The 26,100-nt window shown below is 26.3% G+C and overlaps 2 protein-coding genes across 5 annotated transcripts in view; one reads left to right on the top strand and one right to left on the bottom strand.

Annotated features, from left to right (window-relative positions):
• LOC122503213 (aminopeptidase N) overlaps nt 1-26,100 on the bottom strand; it is a 120,362-nt gene that overhangs the window by 82,555 nt on the left and 11,707 nt on the right. The gene's annotated exons all lie outside the window — the stretch shown is intronic.
• On the top strand, nt 73-25,833 carry LOC122503214 (organic cation transporter protein). 4 transcript variants are annotated; one of them, XM_043613676.1, is made up of 4 exons: nt 73-224; nt 337-398; nt 19,476-19,590; nt 23,872-25,829. In XM_043613676.1, the coding sequence occupies exon 4, from the start codon at nt 23,887-23,889 to the stop codon at nt 25,588-25,590; it is 1,704 nt and encodes a 567-aa protein (XP_043469611.1). In that variant the 5' UTR covers nt 73-224; nt 337-398; nt 19,476-19,590; nt 23,872-23,886; the 3' UTR covers nt 25,591-25,829. The 4 variants fall into 4 exon arrangements, with proteins under 4 accessions (XP_043469611.1, XP_043469612.1, XP_043469610.1 ...); XM_043613677.1 differs by lacking the exons at nt 73-224; nt 337-398 and adding exons at nt 12,604-12,864; nt 20,976-21,118 and having other exon boundaries at nt 23,872-25,833; XM_043613675.1 differs by lacking the exons at nt 73-224; nt 337-398 and adding an exon at nt 12,605-12,864.

Below are 26,100 nucleotides of genomic sequence, written 5' to 3'. Positions count from 1 at the left end.
CACGTAGAATTAAGGTACACAACCAATCTCGTAAAAAACAATATTTCTTCAATCACTCTCTTCACTGTAACTGGAACAATTTACTAATTTAGTAATGGACGTTAATTCATTCATTACATTTTTTCGTGTTCGTTTAATTATTAGTCACCAAAAACAACAATGATTCTAATTTACATATAGAAAGGGTAGTTTACTTGCAGCTATTTTCATTGATACAATAATTGGTATTCTATTTTTATACTTATTTGATATATAATTCTTCTTCTGTTTTTACTTAGAAAAAGCAGTCTTTAAGTTCGTTTTTTCTTCTTTTCTAAATATCCATTCTTATTTCAGCAATGCTGTGTTAACAGGATCGAGTAAAAAATGGAAATATCTGGGATGGACTTGATACTTTGGTAAATTTTTGTCCTGTATATGAAAATAGCAAATTTATAAAATATTAACTTATTTTAAATAAAATTTTATTAAGTAGTGGTTGTTGATATTTTGAAATTTTATTATTTATTTATTTTGTATAATGAGGTTTAAAGTATTGTAGTTTATAATATTTTCTCTTATCCTCTCTATTTATAATTAAGCTTTGATAAAAAAATCTCCTATTTTCATTTTCATTGAAATGTTGAATGAGTTTTTTATTACAAAATATGTAAAGATAGTAGAACAACAATTAGTTTTTGAGGCAAAATAAAAAGACCAATTTTTGCAGATTTTTTACTTTTTTTTAAAACTTATCGTTGACCTACCTTCAACTTCACATATTTCATTTGAAAAAATCTTATAAATCTAATAAAAGTCCACGACACGATTCATACTTTGTAGTTCAATTTAGTATTTAATGTGCATCCACCATTGGCATAGTTTGTCTCTAAGAGACCTACCTTTTGTTTTGCAGTTTATATATTTGGGGCATTCTACGTCAACGGAAGACCCCCTCTGTCCAAAAATGATTTAGTCTAAAAAAGGTTTAATATGGCTTAAAATTTAGCTCATTATGTAAGCTTTCAAATGCATAGTGGAGGCATTATTCCTGAACTGCCCCAAAAATAAAAAAAAGTTCTTGGATTTCCTTTATACTTTGGAAATATGTTAGCCTAGTAGGTACAAGTTACTACACCAATTTACAGGTCCAACCCCCCACCCCAATCAAAAGGGTGGGGGGTTGAAATTTCAGCTTCAACTCGAACATGCATTCTTTAAACATTTGTAGTTTCTACTTAAATTATTCAATTAAAAAAAGTAAGTAGTGTTTTAGAAAGGTTTTTTTGTGTACTTTTAAAATATTTTATTTATATAATAAAAAAAAAAATTTTTTTGCAAAAATTTTTTAAAATAAATAGTTTTTTGCAATTTTGTGCAAGTTCGGTAGTTTTTATTTTCTTTTTAATAATCTCAAATGAAAGCTTGGGAATTCCCCTAAAAGAAGATATAAGTCTGAAAATGGGCCGAAACATTTTGCCAAAGATATAGTGTAATAAGTAAAATTTGTCCGTCCGCTCGCGCACTCCAGCGCGATGAACAGTGGGATTTTTTTTCAACTTACTATTGAAAATTGTCTAGAAACTACAAATTTTATCGGATGTTGATGTTCTTGATTTAAAATTACTAAGAGGTCCATCAAAGTCGATTTTTGAATTTTTAATTGTTTATTTTTTTCTTGTTACTCAAAAATTTGACAAATTACAATATTTTTAGAAAAAATCATGTTAGTTTTTTTATTTTTCCATTACACATGATCGAAATCAATTTAAATTAATCTAGTATGACCACCGGACAATTAATAAAGCATAATACAATTTATTTAAATTGTTGCAAACAATGTTAATTAACAAATAGATTACTTCGGACCTTCTTCATAAAAAAATTGGTTATTTTGCAGACAAGTTTAAATTTATGTCTAATTTAGTAAAAAACTATTTTACAGTTAAAAATTATCATTAATATTAACAATTATATAAACAATAATCATCTTCCTTTTGTATTTGTAAACATTTTCGTCATTTTTTAAACTTTAAATATTTATATCATATGTACATTCTTTCAAAAAATTAAAAAATTTATTAGCTCAAACAATTACATTTGTTATAGACAAACTTTTCATTTTTAAACAAATAAGTAGCTTTTTTCATCAAACAAAATTTATTCCTTTTTTTATATTTACTATCATAAAAAAGAACTCCTTAATGAAATGGTAATACTATAAATTATTCATTTAATTCTAACGAACATTATAAGTTAAGAAATATTTATATTTTTAATAAAGTAAACCATTATTCAGTTAAAACAGTTTGCATTTAAATGCATATAAATAAATAAATTTTTTCTGTGAAAAAAGAACAAAGTTAAATATTTGTTAACTTATAATATTTATTAAAATTAAATGAATAATTTATAGTATTCCCATTTCATTAAGGAGTTCTTTTTTATGATAGTAAATATAAAAAAAAGGAAAAAATTTTGTTTGATGAAAAAAGCTACTTATTTGTTTAAAAATGAAAAGTTTGTTTATAACAAATGTAATTGTTTGAGCTAATAAATTTTTTAAGTTTTTGAAAGAATGTACATATGATATAAATATTTAAAGTTTAAAAAATGACGAAAATGTTTACAAATACAAAAGGAAGTTGATTATTGTTTATATAATTGTTAATATTAATGATAATTCTTAACTGTAAAATAGTTTTTTACTAAATTAGACATAAATTTAAACTTGTCTGCAAAAAAACCAATTTTTTTATGAAGAAGGTCCGAAGTAATCTATTTGTTAATTAACATTGTTTGCAACAATTTAAATAAATTGTATTATGCTTTATTAATTGTCCGGTGGTCATACTAGACTAATTTAAATTGATTTCGATCATGTGTAATGGAAAAATAAAAAAACTAACATGATTTTTTCTAAAAATATTGTAATTTGTCAAATTTTTGAGTAACAAGAAAAAAATAAACAATTAAAAATTCAAAAATCGACTTTGATGGATCTCTTAGTAGTTTTAAATCAAGAACATCAACATCCGATAAAATTTGTAGTTTCTAGACAATTTTCAATAGTAAGTTGAAAAAAAATCCCACTGTTCATCGCGCTGGAGTGCGCGAGCGGACGGACAAATTTTACTTATTACACTATATCTTTGGCAAATTGTTTCGGCCCATTTTCAGACTTATATCTTCTTTTAGGGGAATTCCCAAGCTTTCATTTGAGATTATTAAAAAGAAAATAAAAACTACCGAACTTGCACAAAATTGCAAAAAACTATTTATTTTAAAAAATTTTTGCAAAAAAAATTTTTTTTTTATTATAAAAATAAAATATTTTAAAAGTACACAAAAAAACCTTTCTAAAACACTACTTACTTTTTTTAATTGAATAATTTAAGTAGAAACTACAAATGTTTAAAGAATGCATGTTCGAGTTGAAGCTGAAATTTCAACCCCCCACCCTTTTGATTGGGGTGGGGGGTTGGACCTGTAAATTGGTGTAGTAACTTGTACCTACTAGGCTAACATAGTTCCAAAGTATAAAGGAAATCCAAGAACTTTTTTTTATTTTTGGGGCAGTTCAGGAATAATGCCTCAGTGGTACTTTTAAAAATTCAAAATGGCAGACCAAATATGGCATTTAATTGAAAACGAAAAGAAAAAAAAGTAATGTAAAATACTTAAAAACTGCTAAATTACACATTTGACATCAAAAATTAAAAATGTTAAGATGGCGAACCAATATGGCGTCAAATCTTAAGTAAAATTTGAAAATTTTGGGCAAAATTCTTCATATTGCCCAAAAGTCAATGGATTCGCCTGAATTTTGTTACTCGGGGGTTTTCGGTGTCGCTGATTACGAAAATGAAGCTTATTTTTAAAAATTCAAAATGGCGGACGAGTTTTACAAAAATTCATCGTATTCACTTGAAACTTGTCACTCGGGGGTTTTTGGGGTCGCTGATTACGAATATCAACTTCATTTTCAAGAATACAAAATGGCGGATTCAATATGGCGACCAAGAAACTTTAAATTTCATTCTATTCGCTGAAATTTTGTATCTCGGGGGTTTTTGAGGTCGCTGAATACGAATATGAACTTTATTTACAAAAATTCAAAATGGCGGATTAAATATGGCAGACGAATTTCTTTAAATTGGTCAAATTCACTGAAAACTTGTTACTCGGGGGTTTTTGAGGTCGCTGGTCACGAATCTGATGATAGTTTTAAAAAAAATTTAATTTCAAATCTCTTGGCGGACAGCAAAATGGAAAAACTTATCTAATTGGTGCCCGGTGTTGTTTATGCATATAATTAGAAAGATAACAAGTGTATATATAGTAGGCGATACGTATATGCACATTCTGTAATTGCCATTAGTGGACCACCGCAAAAGGTAAGTCAATTACTGAAAAGAAAACCGACAGATTAGCTCAGTCGGATAGATGACTCGCTTGGCGGTCGTTTAAGGACCAAGGGTAAGTACCCTTGGTTCGCGCCTATTTGACTTGGTATTTATCCGTCACGTGAAACAATCTGGGCGAGAAAACCCATTAGACGGGTGGTCCAGGCAAATGCGAGTACTCCTAATTTTCAAGTCGCTCTCACGGTGGTCTTGAAGCAAAATAAAGTTTTTCTACGTCGCCAAAAAAAATCATTTGTACAATCTTTTAGAGCGTCATCTCAAGATTCAAAATCAATAAATATTGAAATCCCAGCTGCTCGTCCTTGCGTTTTTTCAACCAATACTGTTTTCATTGAGGTGTACTTGCGTTTGCGAAGGCAAAATATTGGCCCCACTTTACTGTTTTTTTCGCAGTCATAATATTTAAAAGATTAAAAACTGTTTTTGCACCTTAAAATATAATATTTAAACTACAAAAAGAAATAATTGTTTCTATTTTCAACTATTATTTACGATTTGTAGAGGGCGCCAAAGTATGGCGATCTCTAATTCGTAAGATTTTGCGGTGCCCCCGATATAGCCACTCCTGACAGTCTGAAATCAAAAAAACAAAATTTTTTTCTTAGTATACATAAATACCTAGTGGACGTATGTGATGGAATTAAAAAAAAGTAAAAAAACGAAAATGGCGCCCTTTTAAAGTAAAAAATTTAAAAGATCAAAATCATCGTTTCTTAAAAATTGACTTTAAAAGGTCGCCATTTTCGTTTTTTTTTACTTTTTTTAATTCGATCACATACGTCTACTAGGTATTTATGTGTACTAAGAATTAAATTTTGTTTTTTGACTTTAGACTGTCAGGAACTGCTGTATCGGGAGCACCGCTAACTCTTACAAATTAGAGATCGCCATATTTTGGTGCCCTCCACAAATCGTAAATAATAGTTGAAAAACGAAACAATTGTTTCTTTTTGTAGTTTTAATATTGTATTTTAAGGTGCAAATAAAGTTTTTATTATCTTTTATTATCTTTTAAATATAATTAGGACTTTTTTCGGAGCAAGCAGGTGAATCTATTCATCGACATTTTTTGGAAACTTGGAAAAGTTATAAAGTTAACGATTTAAATCAGGGACCGTCACGGAATTAAAACAAGATTAAAAAATACTTTTGTTTTGATTCGGATATGGGTATCAGAATCAAAATTCCACTCTATTTAGTTCTGATTCCAATATCAAAATTTCACTCTATTTAGTTTTGGTTCCAATATCAAAATTCCACTCTATTTCGTTTTGGTTCCAATATCAAAATCAAAATTCCATTCTATTTAGTTTTGATTCCAATATCAAAATCCAAATCCTTTTTTGTTTTAATTTTGATAAAATACTACTGCGCATGTATAAGTCTCATTGAACCTAAATTTTGTTGCAAATGTCAAATATATCAGAAGATAATATCGTTTTTACATAAGAAATCTGAAGTATAATTCGAATCGACTTCCGTTTCTATAAGAAAACCGAATTCCAGTATTACAGTATCAGAATCAAAATAGGAAGTAAATTTTGTTTCGTTACAGTATCAGAATCAAAATAGGAAGTGAATTTTGTTTCGTTACAGTATCAGAATCAAAATAGAAAGTAAATTTTGTTTCGTTACCGAATTAAAATCAAAATACATTAATAATTTCGTTTTGTTTTGGAATATCGTAACGAAATCAAAATTTGATTTCCGTGACGGTCCCTGATTTAAATCATCCTGCATACCTAGAGAAATTGAAAAGTGCTGTTACACAATTTTCTTCTCTGAATATTTGAATTACAGTTTTGTAAATATACATTAAATATGTATGTATATTGTGTATTATTGTACAAGTAGTTTTATCGTATTAAAAAGTATAAATTGTTTAATCATATAAATTTGTAACTATTTTATTAAAAAAATACCACTCTTATTTGCGACCAGTTGTTCTTTATTAATTTTTATGTGCACTCACCATTAATAATTTTTTTATTTTTATTTTTTTATATAACAAATTATTAAAAAATGTTCAAATTATAAAATCTAACTCGAATTAAATTGATATATAAATTTACTAAAACGGAAAGAAAATAATTTTAGAAATTAAAAAATTTTTTTTAATGAAAATCTTATTTTTCGAAAAAACGCTAGGACGAGCAGCTGGGATTTAAATATTTATTGATTTTGAATCTTGAGATGACGCTTTAAGGGATTGTACAAATGATTTTTTTTGGCAACGTAGAAAAACTTTATTTTGCTTCAAGACCACCGTGAGCTCTGTAGGCGCAAAATTTAGTATAAGGAAATAATTATAGAAATATTGTAATAGCGAAATTTGTGAAGAGACACTTGCAGAGCCAAGTATGTAAGGCTGAAGACAGGTGTATAAACAAATAAATAAAATAAAAATTACTAAAAGGAAGGTCCCTAGTTCCAGCATATTACTAAAGGTAAACATATTGAAGTGCAGGTGTAAGATCGCATTGCATAGACTTTGTATACAGTATACTTAATAGAGAGTTTACTTTGTCAAAATGTGCATATACGTATCGCCTACTATAAATACATTTGTTATCTTTCTAATTATGTGCATAAATAACACCGGGCACCAATTAGATAAGTTTTTCAATTTTGCTGTCCGACAAGAGATTAGAAATTACATTTTTTTCAAAACTATCATCGGGTTCGTGATCAGCGACCTCAAAAACCCCCAAAATACAAAATTTAAGCGAATAGAATGAAATTTAAAGTTTCTTGGCCGCCATATTGAATCCGCCATTTTGAATTCTTGAAAATGAAGTTGATATTCGTAATCAGCGATCCCAAAAACCCCCAAGTAACAAGTTGCAAGTAAATTTAATCAATTTTAAAAAATAATTTCGCCATATTGGATCCGCCATTTTGAATTTTCAAAAATAAACTTCATATTCGTAATCAGCGACACCGAAAACCCCCGAGTAACAAAATTCAGGCGAATCCATTGACTTTTGGACAATATGAAGAATTTTGCCCAAAATTTTTAAATTTTACTTTAGATTTGACGCCATATTGGTTCGCCATCTTAAAATTTTTAATTTTTGATGTCAAATTTGTAATCAGGGACCCAAAAAACCCCCGATTAGCAGTTTTCAAGTATTTTACATTACTTTTTTTTCTTTTCGTTGTCAATTAAATGCCATATTTGGTCCGCCATTTTGAATGTTTAAAAGTACCACTATGCATTTGAAAGCTTACATAATGAGCTAAATTTTAAGCCATATTAAACCTTTTTTAGACTAAATCATTTTTGGACAGAGGGGTCTTCCGTTGACGTAGAATGCCCCATTTCTATTTCGTCATTTACTACTATCAGAAAAAAAATGTTGGGAAATTTAAAAAACACATATTAGTTTTAAAAATTTTCAAGTTTGGTGTATACTTTGACTCTTTACTATTTACATATTAATGACTACTTTATTCACCTCTAAATAAGGTTAATAAATTAACCGTTATTGTCCTTGGGTAATAATGGGTACTTTATAATCCAAAGGAAATAATGATCAATTTATTGACCTATGGACTATAATGGAGAACTTAATATGGGTATGTACAGATAGACAAAGTGGCCATAATACGACTGAAATAAAATTCTAATTAAGGTATATGAAAAACATGTACAACTTTTGCATTCAGATGGTTTTTTCTGATTTTTATAAAAATCTAATAGATATTAAAAAAATGAGACAGCCATTAAAAAAAATTTTTTTGTTCTTATCTGGGGGTCTAACTATGTATATCTTATTTTGGAGTCGCTTAATCCGTATCCGAGGTCCATTTTACCCTATCAGATCAGGTTTCTGACAAAACCTAAAAAACCTATATATGGCTCTGACGTTTATAATAACTTGCGAACCGAATAAGATATTTTTATTTTTTTGGTCTTAAATTAAAGATGAAACTTAAAGGATGACACCCACATAAGTTTTAAGTTTTGTCTCCAACTATTAAAAAATATGTTTAAATTTTAAAAAATTGTCAAACAAATTTTCTTTTTTTAATTTTTTTTTAAATTTGACGACTGCTAAAAATCTTTGTGCAATTTATTAAAATTTTCAATTTTGTATCATTTTACGTACAATATTATAAGCTTTCGAATGGTATATTAGTTAATTTTCTGATATTTGTTTTTACAAAAAAAATCGCAATTTAAAGATTGTATGTAAGTATGTTTTTGGGACATACACGTGGAGCCGTACCGATCATTTCCGATGGTAGTGTAGAATTTTTTAATTTCACAATCATATTTGAATTCAGAGACCTCAAAAACATTGGAATACCAAGTTTACTTTAGTAAATTGCTGTTCCACATTAAAGTAATAAAATCCTAAAATATTAATTATTTAAAAAATTATTATAAAGCATGATTTATAATCATGATAATTTACATAAAGTCTTTAACGTCGGTGTAGTTTAAATAATAATAAAGTAAACGAAGATATTCAGACAAAGATTCTTTTTTGTTACTCCAACGTTTCAAAATCCACGGATTTCCTCTTCAGGAAGTCAAATTAGAAACAGTCAGAGAATAAAATAAAAACCGTCAGAAATTAAAATAAAATTCGTTGGAAAATTAAAATTACTACACCCACACATTGGAGCCATATAGTATAAAAAAATTAATAAATAATCTGTCACTAATTTGACTCACTGAAGAGGAAATCCGTTAATTTCCAAACGTTGGAGTAACATTAAAGAATCTTTGTCTGAATGGCTTCGTTTATTTTATTATGATAATTTCAGTTTTCCACAACCAATTGTTTTTATTTTGGTCTTAAAATACTCAGCAGGCCTCACTTAAATAATTAAAGAAAACGGCGTTGTACATTGACTTTTGGGTTGAATTTCATCAAAGCTCGCTGTGGTGACCCCCGCGTGACATTAGTTTCAAGTGTCTAAAGTATTATAATGAACTTTATTCGCCACCTTGAATCTTTTATTCTGACGCTTTGCATTTTAAAGTAGATATAATTACTTAAATTTTAAGCCATATTAGAACACTCTTTTCATATAAACCAATTTCTCGAAAACTATTTAAGTCTCCATCGTTTTCTTTTTTCTATTAATGAAAGGTGAAATTGTAAGGAATATTTTATTCTTTACTACTTCTTCTGTAAGTTTTTTATTTTAATAATATTTTAACATTTCTATTATAATTAGAGTTTAATGACAAGCCGAAATACGAAGGTACTCATAACTTTTTTAGTATTTATTTACGATTCAGAAAAAAATTGTATCTTGAAAAACGATGCTGGTCTTGAAATTTTTTTACAATCTTTTGAGTCGAATATCAAATTTGGGATTTTTTTATCAATTTAAACCTTTTTAACCCCTTGACAGTCCATGGCCCATATATGGCTACAAAAAGTCGTTCCACCTTTGCGTCAGTGGCCATGTATGGCCATCTCAAAAAAATACTAAACATAATTCGATTTGAGTGTCAATGCGTATAGTAAGGTTTTTGGGGTCGATGAATTCGAATTTGAAGCCAGATTTTTAAAATTCAAAATTTCGGACTCAATATGGCAGATAATTTGAAAATTGATGCGAATTGATCAAAATTCGTGTTTTTTGGAGATTATAGGGTCGTTGAATTCGAATTTGATGTTCGTTTTTCTAAATACGAAATTGCGGGTTCAATATGGCGACCAAATGTTCTGAATGTTGATGAATTTTTCTAAAATGTTTACTAGAGGCTTTTGAGGAAACTTGAAGATTATTTAAAAGCACATCACTTTCAATTCCGCTCTCTGCCGAACCCAGAGTCACGAACAGGGACGTAACGGTAAATGACTCAATCTTTTTATGTTTCTTTTTGTTTTATTCAAAAACTTTAAAAACATATTATTTGTACCGTAGTGACTGGTACGTCAATTCGATAAGAAAATTGACGAAATACTCTTATCGAATTGACGTACCTGTCACTACGGTATAAATAATATGTAACGCGTTTTTAACAAAAATTAGAATAAGCCTGATGATGATGACGAACCAAGTCATCGAAACGTCATATTTTACCTTTAACAATAAATTTTAAAGAATGACATAAAAAATATTCTTTATGTTATTTATTATACCTTCCAAGGATCGAATTTCAATATAAACCAAATGTAAATTCGGAAGAAAATTTAAAAATTTTGTTTTTTAGAATTTATTTACGATTTAGAAAAAAATGGTGTCTTGAAAAACGACGCCGGTCTTGTAATTTTATGTTCACCATTTTTGAAGTCGAATGTCAAATTTGATTTTTTTTCATTAATTTGGAGCTTTATTTATTAAACAAGAGCTTTTTCCGAAACTCGAAGGTACTCAGTACTTTTTTAGAATTTATTTCCGATTCAGAAAAAATTTGTATCTTGAATAACGACGCTGGTTGCCCAAGTCGAAAAATTCCAAGGAAGTTCTCCGTGGAATTTCCGTGGAGATGCCATAGAAATTCTTCAAGTTTTTAAATTTTTTTTATTTTAATAATATTTTAACATATTTCTATTATGATTAGAGTCTAATAATACTCTCTAAATCTGAATAAGTGAAATTTCACTTATTTTAAGTGAATATTCACTTATTCCATGTTTCAAAACTCTTCCAAGTAGAATAAGTGAATATTCACACATGAAATAAGTGAATTATATTCACTTATGAATAAGTGAATTACATTCACTTATGAATAAGTGAATATTCAATTATGAGATAAGTGAATACTCAGACATTAAGAAGTGAATGTAAATAAATAATCAGGATCAATATTATATAAAAAAAATATTTATTTACTATCAACTATTTAACACTCTCTTCTCTTCTCATTATCAGTCTGAAACTTATAAACATATCAATTTTTCAACTTTTTTAAGCTAAATTCCCAAACGGTCACCCATCCTAATATTAACTGCAAGCAATGTCGCTTAACTTTAATGATCAACGAGAAACACTACAATGCCACTTAATAAGTTGCCTTATACTCGTAGAAAATTAATGGGTGATACTTATAAAGAGTTAGTTTATTGTGTTCTACTTTAACGTTTTGTTTAAGATTTCTCTTATTATATATGTATATAAATACTTAGTAAATAAAAAGTTAGTTATTAGATTACTGTTAATATAATATTTAACTGAATATTTTTTAAAAAATTTATTAAATTTTAAATGACAATTGAAGGGCTACATAAAATAAGGGGACGAACGCATGGTTGAAAGGGATAATATCAGTCAGGTAGGAGCGAGCGGCTCAAGGCCCGTCACTGCTACCTGACTGGTACTATCCCTTCCAAGCCTCGCGTTCGTCCCCTTATTCTATGTAGCCCTTCAATTTTTATAATTAAATAAAATAAAAAATTTCTAATATATTAACTGAAATGATAAAAACATTGTTTTTAAACATTTAAAAGTTGGTATAAATAATAAATTGTAATATAATGCGCAGATGAATTTCTTTTTAACTAAATATTTCACTCATACATAAGTGGGGATTTCACTTATTGATAAGTGAAGACAAGTTCACACATAAAAAAGTGAATATTTCACTTATGTATAAGTAGATTCTACTTATTAATAAGTGAGAAAAAGGTTCACACATGAAAAAAGTGAAAATTTCACTTATTCAGATTTAGAGAGTAAGCTTTGTTGCAATTCACTTGCAAAATGCGTATTTTAATCAAGTTTTGCAAAGAAATTGCAACAAAGCTTATTATTATAGACTCTAATCACAATAGAAATGTTAAAATAATATTAAAATAAAAAACATACAAAATTTCCATAGAACCTCCACGAAAATTCCAGGGAGAAGTTCTATGGAATTTTTCGACGTGGGAATTGTGATATTTCTGACGGAGTCTTACCCAAAAGTTAAATTTTTAATAGATTCGCATAAAGAAATTTGGATGTGAATTCTTATGTATGAACTTATGTTGGAATCTGTATGGGAGATTTTAATGTTTACGCAAATTTGAACCAGTTTAAATATATTCAATATTTCTAATTTCGCAATGCGAGATGCTGTTCAGTTTAAGGAGTCTTTTGGTACTGTATGTGTCATTAACATTATTTTCTGTGAAAGTTAATATTGAGTAATTCTTATCTGCTGTCGATAAATAATAGATAACTATAGAAAAGTATGCGCATATAAATCATTTTCTGTATATATGTATTTTTAGTACTGAATACAACTCTACAAATATAGTTGCGTTATACTGGAGACCAGTGGAAAACGTTTAGATCGTTTCATTTCCACTTGGGTATCCGAGTTCATTGGCATCGGACGTTCATTGTTAAACTGTGTTAAGAAAGTTCACAGATGTTCACATTTCTGGAAATTTTTAGTACTTCGTGAGAATCTGTTCTTAAACACCAAAATCTGTACGAAGGCCTTTATTACTATAGTATATTTTTTAAATTTGAGTCTTGAGGCAGTTATGAAGAAGCTATAAAAGTAAGTTTTTGAATTCAATTTTCAAGTAATAAGATTTTCTTAAATATTTAATATTATGATCAATGAATCTTCTATTTATCTACTGAATGACATAAAATTTAAATAATTTAAAATATGTTTAATATTTATTAATTTCTCCTCGTTTTATTTAAAACAGAATAATTTTTTTCTCAAGTTTTAAAATAGGTATTTTTCATTTCTTTGGCAAGATTTTTTATTTTGTTAAAATAGATTTCTTCCCAGGTGAAATGTAATTTATAGCTAAGAAATAGATTGTACTATGAACCAAAAATAAATTCAACCAAACAAATTATGTAAAAGTAATTTTGCATCCTAGAAACATGAAATATATTTTTATAAATTAAAAAAAATATTTTCTCTATACCTAAATCTCAATAACCGGAAGAAATTTCTCCACATTAAAGATATAGTTTATTGAAAATGTTAAATATAATAAATATTAATTTGTACCCGACTTCGACGGGTTTTAATACTCACTAATACACTTTAACTTTTGTTTTTATATTGTTTAAGAATTCTTTCAAATTTATGAAGTTCAATAATGCTAAAATGAATAAAGTGCTTAAAACAAATATTTCAATGATATTGTTTTCAAGATATGTCACGTGAATGTAAATAATCAAACAACTTAAGAAAATATTTTCAAAATTTCTTAAGAATTAGTCAATTGATTGCATTAATTCCAATCATTTGACTATTTTTATGAAATTTCTTCATTTTCAATTTGTTTTGTTTTCGATGCTGTACAAGTTTTTAAGATTTTTTATTATTATTTTTCCGACCTTTTTTCTCATCTTCTTTTTTTTTGTTTTTTGTGTTTTTAATTTCCTCTTCTTTTTTTAGAAGAATATATTTTTTTTAAATCCAAACATCCCATGTAGCACATATAATATTTTAGTCACATTAAAATGTCCATCTGATGATAATATTACATGATTATAAACAAATTTATTTGCAATATTTATTTATTTTATATCACAATAGTGTGTTCCACGAATTAATAAAATGAGATAAAATGTGATTTTAGAAATTTGAAATAATTGTTGATGAAAAATAACAGTCAAATTATATAGAAGAAATATGTAGACATATTTTTTATACTTGTTTTTATTCATTCTTATTGTTAGTAATACTTTTCAATATAAAAAATTTACAACTATTTTAATTTTTAATTATGTATAACAATCCATAAATATTCGCTTTACATAAATAAATTGAAGTACCATTGTACCAAAATTTTATTAAAAAAAGATGCAATTTTTGTGTTCATATCATGAACACGTTGGTTCTTTATGAATATTTTCATTGTATAAAATATAAATATTATAAATTGTATTTTTGACATTCATTATTACAATTAAATGCCAAAAACAGCCACAAAAAATCACTTTTTTTAATTTATAATTTTTCAAATGTTAATAACTTCTTAGTTCGAGGCTGTATAAAGTTTAAAAATAGGCCATTGGATAGTTATAAATTTTACTTTCTGACATTTTTAATAAGTAAGAGTTGCAATTAAATAACGTTTCTCATTAACAGTAAGGTTTCAATTTTTATTCAAATTAAGTTTTTAATTGTTTATAATTTTTAAAATTGAACTGTTTGTAATGATTAATTTAACATTGATGACGCTGAACTAAATTTATGTTTATTCATCTCTTCTTGATGGATTCTATACTGATCCGAAATCGAAAATCGGGAAACAAGGTGGAAATTTCTGTATGGGTAAATAAATTTATTATTTTAACAACTTTTTATTGTAGACCTTTAAAACACACCTCTACCAAAGTTAAGTACAAAGAAATCGCGATTTTTAAGTTTTCGATTTTAACCCCTTAAATATTCAAATCCGACATTTTGAATTTTGAATTCGCAAATTTACTATTCTGACGATAAAAATTCTTAGGACATTAGTAGGATATCCTGAATATCCAGATGCTGTTAGGGTTTTGAAAGTGACAACTTTCTTCACTTGTCACGTTTGTAAGACCGAAACCAATTAAATTTGAAAAATATTGTTTTAATTACACATAAAGTGTTTATGATACGTATATATTACATTAACATTAAAATCATATAATGTTAGTTTTATTTTTAGTCATTTTTCGAAGATTTTAGCAAGTGGTCCACTCATGAATACAATTTTTTTGTCAAAAAATTATTACTGTGGAAAATCGGTCTAAAAACTTTTATTTAAACTAAAACACAATCTTACTTTATACATGAAATTTAGGGAAACAGCTATATAGCGACGTCTTTAAATCCTCTTCACTGAAAAATTTTATTTGACTAAATAGAAAAGCGGTTCACTTATGGAGACATTCCCCTATATAATAAAGAAAATTCAATATAATTTGTAGTAAGTCTAATAGTAAATAATTAATAGTAAAAATGTTTAATTCATAAAATATTAAATTTAAAAATAGATTGTCTTAAACTTTTATCTGAAAAGTGCCTGCTTATGTAAATAAATTTATTCCTCAGTTTTATAAAGTGAAAAAACTATGTTAAAAGATAATAATTTTATGATTTTTATCAAAGACATATTTTCTTGATAAAATAAAGATGAGATATGTGCTTTCTACCTTATGTTACAAAATTCATTAATAAACATATTCATAATTTAGAAATATTATCACCTTCGTTTATTTTACTAATTAGTACACATATATGAATATCACTTAAAAAATTAATTAATAAATTTTTTAAATAATTTAGAAAGGTTATCATCTTCATTCATTTTACTAATCATAGTACCTACACCATATATATATGCCTTTGTAGATAGTAGTCTTAAATAGTACATTTAACATTGTGTGACAAGATTGAGGTAACATTGCCTTGCAATATTATAAAGTATTATTATTATTATAATGTAATTAAATCAAAATATATATTAAATATATTTATTAATATTTTATTATATTGACCTTTAAAATTGCAGGCCATGTAAACAATTCTAATATAGCGATAATATCGTGTTATCTATAATACATTATTATATAAATTAGTAACATTTCTTAAAAATAACAATAATAAAGATAATAAGTAAGTAGAGTAGATGCACTAGTGGTGGATTAGAAGCGATAAATACTCTGTAAAATAGACCTTTAAATACCTATTATAAATAGGAAACATTATATATTATATAATAACGGTTCCGTGTTGATAACGCTTTATTTTAGGTTGCAATAAAAATAAATTAAACTGTTAATTAGAAATTCTAATAAAAAGTGGGTTGCTGATTAAGAATATTATATTAGCTTTTAAAAATAAAAAATTTAAAATTTAATACCGCGAAATTTTTTTATTTTAATATGAATTTATTCGAAATCCGTTATTTGGATGTTTTTGGGATCACGAATTACAAATCTGACTTCAAATTAGTTGGTCGGAAAAACCTATGAAAAGCAAGTTTTAAGAAAACAAAATTAATTATAAAACTACCTGTCTCTAAATGTATTCATAATTTTTTATTTTGAAAATTTTGAAGATATAATAATAACTGCAGTTGTATCCGAATAAAAAATGTAATCAATCGGCCCACACCAGTTATGATGTCAATAATACTTTGCCTTCTATGAAAAAGAAAATTTTGGAATTAAAAATTAAGGTGATTTAAAATAAATGGTTTTTATTATTTCTTTAATATTAACATGTAATGCACACAAAGTATTTTATTTTTCTTAAACATAGAACTTTTTGAATATATATGCATTTCTATTACTGATGACATCAATATTTCTAAAACTGAAGAATACTTTCATTGATGATTTATGACGATAGAGAACTTAGTTTTAAAAGGTCAAAGTCTTAAAATGCGTAACAGTTAAGTGATCTTGAACGCATTGTTTCAATTGAAAGAATCAACGTAGGTTAATCGATTAACAATTGTTACACTTATTCAACTTACGTTTTTTTAATGTTTGCTTTTCGCGGTTAGTGGGACACACATGACTAACTAATTAAATTTTACATCTAGTTTCCTATAAAATTTATATTTAATAAAATAACACATCTGCAGACTTCGCACTCATCTACTAAAACCTATTATTTACTACTTTTTTACGTTATGCTACTATTTGGGTACTTTTTTTTAGATTTCACCAACTAAAAGCTACTATTTATGATTTTTCTAGAATTTCCACTACTTCAAATTCGCTAATACCAGAAATCAAAAAATTATTCTCAAAAATTATAATCAAATTCTTTAAAACGATTAGATTCAATTATTTTCAAAAAATATTCATTACTTTCAATATCTAATATTTTCATAAAATTTTGAAAAAGAATTTAATTATTTAAAAAAAAATTGATAAAATTCAACTATTTTCATAGGTAATAATATTTCCACATGAATTCAATTAATTTAGAACAGCATTTTCAAAAAAATTTCGAAAAAGTCAATTGTTTATTTATTATTATTTATTCAATTTTTTAAAAATATTTTTTATTCAATTGAACAAAATTTTTATACAATTCTTCACAATAATTCAAATACTTTCACTTACAATAACATTTTTCATGGAAATTCAATTATTTAAAAAAATTTTTAATAAAATTCTAAGCAAGAATCCAATTATATATTTTCAAAAATTATAAAGCTCATTGAAGAATTTCAATTATTTTTAATACTATATTTTAAATTATTTTATAAAAAAATTAAATTATTTTCACAAATAAAGATTTTTACAAGAATTTAATTATTTTAAATAAAATTTTCATAATATTTATTATATTTTCAAAAAAAAAATTATTTAAAACAATGTTTATAAAATTCTTATGAAGAATTCAATTATTTTCAAAAATAACAAAATTTCTCACAGAAATTTAATTCTTTTTAAACATTTTAATATGAATTTTTTGCAATAATTTAATTATTTTAATAAATAATAAATTTCTTCTCAGAAATTCAATTATTTTTGGAAATTTTTATAAAATTCTAATCAAGAATTCAATTATTTTCATAAATAATAAACTTTATCGCAGAATTTCAATTACTTTTTAATACTTAAATTAATTAATGGAAAAATTCAATTAATTTCACAAATAAAGATTTCTACAAGAATTCAATTATTTTAAATAAAATTTTCATTATATTTATTATATTTACAAAAAAAATTGATTATTTAAAACAATGTTTATAAAATTCTTATGAAGAATTCAATTATTTTCAAAAATAACAAAATTTTTTACAGAAATTCAATTCTTTTTAAACATTTTAATAAAATTTTTCGCAATAATTCAATTACTTTCATAAATAATAAAATTCTTCTCAGGAAGTCAATTATTTTTAATACAATTATACAGAAATTGATCAAAAACTGTAATTATTCTTAAAATTTTGATATCAATTCCTCGAAAAAATCAATTATTAAAAAAAACATTTGTTTAAAATTCTTTGCAAGAATTCAATTACATATTTACAAAAATATAAGAATTTTTCACAGGAATTCAATTATTTTCAAATATTTTAATAAAATGGTTCGATGGAAATCATTTATTTTAAACACAATTTTAATTAAATTTTTTTTTAAATAAATCTTTTTAGATTTTTTTTAGATTAAATTTTTTAGATTGTAATGAAATTTTTCCCAAGAATTCAATTATTTACATAAATAATTCTTTGGAACAATTCAATTACCTCGATAAATATCAAAATTATTCCCGAAAATTCAATTATTTTGAGGCATTTTAATAAAATTCTTTGCAAAATTTAATTATTTTTATAAATAACAATATTCATCATAAGAAATCAATTATTTTTAAAAGTAATAAATTTCTTTTTGGAAATTTAATTATTTTAAAAAATTCTAGTAAAATCGTTCGCAAGAATTCAATTATTTTCAAAAATTTTAATTGAATTCTTTGTAAAATTTAATTATTTTTAAAAACTTTTTGCAGTTCAAAGATTAACAATATTTACTATTTTCATAAAATTTCCAAACAAAATTCAATTATTTAAAAATTTTTTGTATAAATCTTCGTAAGAATTATTCAATTCTTTTCATGAATTATAAAAATTTCTGAGGAATTCAATTATTTAAATTAGAATTTGCATAAAATTAGTCGAAAGCAATGAATTATTTAAAATTTTTTATAAAATTCTTTGCAAGAATTCAATTAGGAGGATAAGAAAGAAAGTAAATATTTTTGATGAAAATTAGGAAAAAGTCAGTAAAATAAAATATATGGAATGGAATTTTTGTCAGTTTTGTAAAGTGACTAAAACAATTTTTTTGTCCGTCAACAATAGAACACAAAATTTTAAAATATAATTATAATGTAACAAGTTTATACTTGATGTATGATATAAAATATTCCATAATCTATAACATAATAAAATCTAACACGGAAGGAAATAATATTAAATAAGTTATATATATACAATAAGAGAATTGGAATCCATTATGAAAAAATATAGTTTTAAACTTATTCTATATTTTTAAAACGATAAACATCGCTATAGACTTTTTTTATCAGTGAGGAGAAAGGCGATTACATTTAGCTTGCACCCACTTTTTCTCCATAAAGTGGATATTTTACTATAATACTTATTTTAAATTCTTATTTTATTTAATCTATTTCAGCTGTTCGAGATTGGGAAAGATCTTGAATAAAATGAAACATCTTAAAAACCTGTATCACTTAAGAACACTCTGGACCGAAACACGCATCTTTTTATGAAGAAATATTTGAAAGCAGGTAACGCATCAAAAGTATTTATCTTTTTAAAATTATCGAATCCATTCTCCGTTCTCCTGCGATCAATCCTTCGAAGAGGAAGGTTAGTAACGTTGTATCCAACACACTTTCCATAATGTTTCTTGTGACTTAAGACTGATCATGTATTAGGTAAAATTCAATCAAGAAAAAATATATTTCAAAAAGTGAACTGTACTATCTATTCACTCACTCAAGTGTAAGTAATAAAAATAATAGTTTATGGATTTTTTTTTAAGAAATGCATAAATAAGAAGTTTATAAAAAATGAAAGTGAAAAATAGTAAGAAAAACTGTAATATTTGGGAACATTATCTTAAGGTACATCAACTTTTGTTTGGATTAACAATTTTGTTACTTATATTTTACGATGTAAAAAAATTATTTATTTTTTAAAACAAAATTAGGAATCATCTATTATAAGAAAAATATTTATTTCAATATTTTGTTCGCTAGTATGATATTAATATAATTAAGTTATTAAAAAATCAAAATTTTTTAAAAAATATAAATATCAGTATTTTTTAAATTTTGAAAACCTGCTTTTTGGGGCGTAACTCATAGTTTTTAAAAGCTACTTGATTTCAAATGAGAATAGCTGATTAATATATAGAATGTGGTTTTAAGCGTTTAAATGCTAATTTTTACACTTGAATAATCATTTTAAATAGTTCTACTTTACAAAGATTTGATTAATTGTGACATTACTTTATATTTCATTTAACAATTATTATCTTGAATTTGTTATCAGTCTTCTGGCATAACAAAAAATTTTTAAATTGTTAAGAATTTTTATTCCGATTAATGCATCACTTTTTAACGTGATTATTAACGTTATTCAAAGTAAAAATTATTTCTAAATCGGAAATAAATTCCTAAAAAACCTCCGTATTTCGGAAAAAGCTCTTCTTTAATAAAAAAGCTCCACATTGATGAAGAAAAGACAAAATTTGAAATTAGATTCCAAAAATTGTTTTAAAAAAATTGCCAAGACTATCGTTGTTTTTCAAGACATAAATATTTTCTGAATCGGCAATAAATTCTAAAAAATATATAATTATCTAGGTGTTTCGGAAAAAGCTCTTTCTTAATAAAACAGCTCCAATTTGATGAAAAAGACAAAATTTGATAATCGCCACCAAAAATTGTTAAAAAAATTTTCAATACCGTCGTCGTTTTTCAAGACACAAATCTTTTTTTCTGATTCGGAAATAAATTCTAAAAAATATCTGAGTACCTCTGTGTTTTGAAAAAAGCTCTTCTTTAATAATCAAGAACTCTAATTTAATAAAAAAAAATTTGATAATCGACACGAAAAATTGTTTTAAAAAATTGTGAATACAAAAACTGACCAAATTCGTTTCCAGGGTTTCTGATTTCGAATCAAATACACTCGATTCTCGTTATAACGACGATCTCGGGACTTCAAAATCTCGATATTACGACGAAAGGAGAGGATCCTACTTCACGTTCTATTCAAACGTCAAATACGTGCTAAATTTTTCGTAAAGTATGTTTATTTATATTAAAAGTTTTTGAATTATGAAATCAGTTTAAAGAAAAAGTAAGTATTTTTAATAATAATCGGATCACTAGATTCTTTAGGTTAAATAAATTTAAGAGTCGATTAAATTTGTCGTTTTTTTTGAGTTAACCAAAATTTTGGTTAAATTAAATTCTTAAATTCGTTCGTGTTTTTTTTGTCGTTGTATCGAGAGTTTTAATGTTCGTTATAACGAGAGAACGTTGTAACGAGATTCGTTATAACAAGAATCGAGTGTATCAGTTTTTCAAAATTAAAAATGTCGGATGTATTATAAAGTAAAAAATTTAAAAATGACATAAAGTTTTTTTTAAGCTCGTTACTTGATCGTTTTCAGGGGTGTTGATTAAGATTCCAATAAGTTTTCCAAAAGTACAGTACCGGTCAAAATTGTCAGTCCACCCATTTTCAGGGGAATGAAAAAAATTTTTAAACATAAAACTTATGAAAAATAAAATTTTTTTCGGTACATGTTTTGGAAAATGATAAAAATTTGGAAAGAATTTAGCAGTCATCATTTGGCCAGTATTTTATTTAGATATTTTTAAAAAATCGTCATTTTTTAATGTTCCACAAAAATTTGAATAACTTCTAAAATAATGAACGCTTTTTAATGATCTTAAGCTTATTTCAAAGGTCATTTTCTATAGAATGAGAATTACTTATAGGCATTAAAGTGTAATTTTTTTCTTAAAAAATGTAAATCGTCAAACTTGGTCCAAAAAATTCAAAACAATCTTATTAACAAAAAAATAATTTTTAAAATTCAAACATATTTTTTTATTAAATTTTTTTGAAAAATCTACACTATATCATGTTTTACATATTTTGTAGAATAGTTTTTAGTACAAAAAAATAAATAAAAATAAGCTTAAGATCATTAAAAAGCGTTCATTATTTTAGAAGTTATTCAAATTATTGAGAAACATTGGAAATGACGATTTTTTAAAAATATCTAAATAAAATACTGGCCAAATGACTTCAATAAGGTCTTGTTATTTTCAAAAATGTTATCATCTTTCAAAACATGTACCGAAAAAAATTTTATTTTTCATAAATTTATTTATTAAATACAAATTTATAGTCTCTGATTCGGAATTCATAATAAGAAATTTGAAAGCTTCTTATAACACTTCACAATTCTAATGATTCTCTTTTTTTTGCATCCAATATTGTATTAAAAATATTTCGAATTTTAAATGTAAGACATGTACGCTATAACATTTTTTTTACTTTTTTTGAAAAAAAAATTGGATTTTTTTTAGAATTTTCTTGTCTATATTTACAACATATCCAAATTTGATTTAAATCGATTCAGGAGTTTTCGAGAAAAATAAGATTTTTGATTCTGCTTTCTCCCTCCATAACTCCCCAAAAATGCAAATTTTATGTTCAAAATTGCAGAAATTTATATTCATGGAGATAGTAATACATGGACCAAATTTGAGGCAGAAAGATGCAGGTGCACTTTTTGTACTTTGTTTTCAACCCATTAAGCCCTTTAGTAAATCTAAAATTATTCTTTTCGACATATTGGATCTGCCGTTTTGAATTTTTAAAAACTGTCATTGGATACGTAATTCTGCAACCTCGAAAACTTCTGAGTAAATAAAGTTATTGAAATTCATGCATGATTTTGTAAGTTTTTGTTAATTTGTTTTTGTCAATGTGGGTCACATGGTAAAATTTTTTATAAATTATAAAAAATATGTTTGACTGAAAGTTTTTTCATTTTGCTTCCTCATAGAAAGCTTTGTAGTGATGCCAACTTCCGAATTTCTTAAGATGGGGTAAGGTTAATTCGATGAAAAAATGCAAATTTTTAATAATTTTTTTTGTCGATACAGAGAGAGTTAATTTATTTTATAAATTTTCATATAATATTGCAACATTGGAACAATATTTTTCCCTGGAAGGATTTTTATACTTTTTATTTTTTTGTAGCACTGAGAAGCCAAAAAGCCGATTTTCTCTATAAAAAATCGACTAATTTGTTATTGAAAAATTAGTCATTTTTTCCTTTTAAAAAAACAACAAGTTTAAAAAAACGCTTCAACCTTTAAGAATAAAATTCACAATACTTGAAGTTTGGCATTATTTTTAAACGTTAGAATGCAATTTAAAAAATTTAGTAATAGACATTTCTTATGGCTTAAGAATCACTTTTTCAAATGGGGTTTCCAAAAATATTGTAAAATAAAGGCGTATCATAAAATTTTTTATATCTCCTATACTTTCTTAATTTCCAAATAAAACTGTCTTCCCCAAGTCATACTCGTGTTTGTAGCAGTTTGTTGGTAAAATAATAATAAATAATAATAAAATACAAAAATTGAAACACTACCATTCTTAATATTTTGAATTATCAGAATTTCTGTTGATTTTTCCACTTAGGTTTGTACTTATTCCGATCAATTTTAGCAATCATTATTTCAATTTAATTAAAATCAGTAAAATTTAGAAAATATTATTATTCTTACAAGTTTTATTTACCTATATGTTAATTCCAAACTGAATGATCCCAAGCAGCACGTACTATAAAACTGAAATTTTTAAAGTAAGCAAGGAAAAATAAAAATGAAGAACCATTAAAATTTTTTTTGGAAAAGATAACTTGAAAAAGATGTGTTGCTTGTAAAGTTAACACAAAATTATTAATATTCGATTTAAATCGATCTTTGCATAAAACCGAAACTAACAATTTTGATAAATGTTCACAGGATAAACATTCCAAGATGGCAAGTGTTGATACTGATTTGGAGGAGTTGATGTCTCATCTGGGGGAATTTGGAAAATATCAAGCATGGCAATTTGTCTTACACATAATAGCTGGTTTGACAGCAGGACTGCATATGATGACTTTAACAACTGTAGCGGCCGTTCCTGAACACAAGTGCCTGCTACCCAAATTCGACTTAAACCTTACAGATTTTCAACAAAATTATACTTCTTTTAATGTGAACGATAATTCATGGAATGAGTCCCATTTTCTTCATAGAGGTCCAAGAGCATTTGATGACAATAGCTGTATTTACCTTGATGATAAAAATGAAACGAAAACCTGTGAAGCTTGGACATATAATACCACATACTATAAATCTTCACGTGGTATGGAGTGGAACTTTGTTTGCTCTCGAAAATGGATGGGAGCAGTTGCTCAATCAACATATATGTTTGGTGTGTTTGCCGGAGCTGTTATTTTGGGAAGCATGGCTGATAAATATGGTAGAAAAATAATTTTCTACGTTTCTTCAGTAGCACAATTAATTTTAGGAGTTTTAGTAGCTTTAGTACCTGAGTATTACACTTTTCTTGTGATAAGATTTCTCTACGGTGTTTTTGGATCAGCGGGAGCTTATATTACCGGCTTTGTTCTAACGATGGAACTAGTTGGTCCTTCAAAGAGAACAATATGCGGAATAATGTTTCAACTATGTTTTGCGAGTGGCTTTATGTTGGTGGCTGTATGGGGAAGTATTATTAAGGACAGAATGTGGTTGCAAATAATCTATGGTCTACATAGTGTACTATTAGTTGGACACTGGTGGTTGATGGACGAATCTCCAAGATGGTTGTGGGCGCAAGGTCGGTTTAAAGAAGCTGTTGCAATTGTTCAGAAGGGATTAAAAATGAATGGTTGCAATGATCAGAGAGATATAGCATCTCTTGTTTCGAAAAGTAGAGCTGAAAGATTATCACAAGAGGATACCTCCTTTGGAGGAATGGACCTGTTCAAAACACCAAATCTTAGGAAAAAGACGTTGAACGTCTGTCTGAACTGGTTCGCGAATTCGATAGCGTACTATGGTCTTTCATTAAATGCGAAGAATTTAGACGGTAATCCATATCTGATGTTGTTCTTCAGTGGACTTGTTGAAATACCGAGTTACGCTTTCACTACATGTCTTATGGATCGTACTGGGAGAAGATCACTTTTGAGTACATTTATGCTTGTTGGAGGATTGTGCTGCATCAGTGCCACACAGATACCAGAGGACGAAAAGGGAGCAATTACTGTTATTAGTTTATTAGGTAAATCATGCATAGCTGGATCGTTTGCAATAATTTACAATTACACAGCTGAGTTGTTCCCGACTGTTGTGAGAAATACGGCACTTGGAATTGGATCCATGTGTGCTCGTTTAAGTGGTGCTTTAACTCCATTGATAATGTTGCTGGATTCCTTCAATCCCAAAGTACCACCTATTGTATTTGGATTCATAGCAATTGTTTCGGGATTTTTGGCTCTCTATCTACCTGAAACGGTTAATCAACCCATGCCGGAAACTTTGGAAGATGGTGAAAACTTCGGACTTGGGGACACTTGTTTTTCTAGTTGCTCAGGGAGAAAGAGAAATACGGCGTACGGAATTGCCATGCATAAAGTGAACGACATCGATAAAGATGAGTCTAGGGTGCCAAAGTCTGTTGATGCATAGAATCAACGTGCTTTTTAAAACAATATCAAATTACATTAGAAATTTGTTCAAATAAATATTTTTGTTATTTTTCATTAGTTAATTTTTTACCTGCGATGTAAATGAACAATGATAAATTTATTTATAAGTCGAAAGAACTCAATAACTTTTGCAATAAATTTAAAAAATAAAATTTAAGAAAAACTCCGAGTAATAGCTTTGTTATATCCTATTAATGATATAATCTCCAAACCTTATACCTTAATTTCATCGAAAGTTCTAAGTCATTTAAATACCAGAAAACTTTATAATATTGAATTTTTGGGGTATTTCTTTAAATTTTCCAACTCAAAATGGTCTTATAATTATTAGGGAATCCAATATAGTGGAGAAAATAGAAAAAACTTCAATGAATAGATGTTTTTTTTCGTTTCGACTTATTTCAGTAATTTATTTGGTATAAGATGTTAAGTACTGAAGTCTGAATTTGTATTTAATAAGTCAATTATATGATTTAAATTAAAATAATTT

Source organism: Leptopilina heterotoma, unplaced genomic scaffold, assembly GCF_015476425.1.
Source record: "Leptopilina heterotoma isolate Lh14 unplaced genomic scaffold, ASM1547642v1 Lhet_247, whole genome shotgun sequence".
Lineage (NCBI taxonomy): Eukaryota > Metazoa > Arthropoda > Insecta > Hymenoptera > Figitidae > Leptopilina > Leptopilina heterotoma.
The sequence above is the reverse complement of the archived record's forward strand: the minus strand, read 5'-3'. Positions and strand labels throughout refer to the sequence as shown.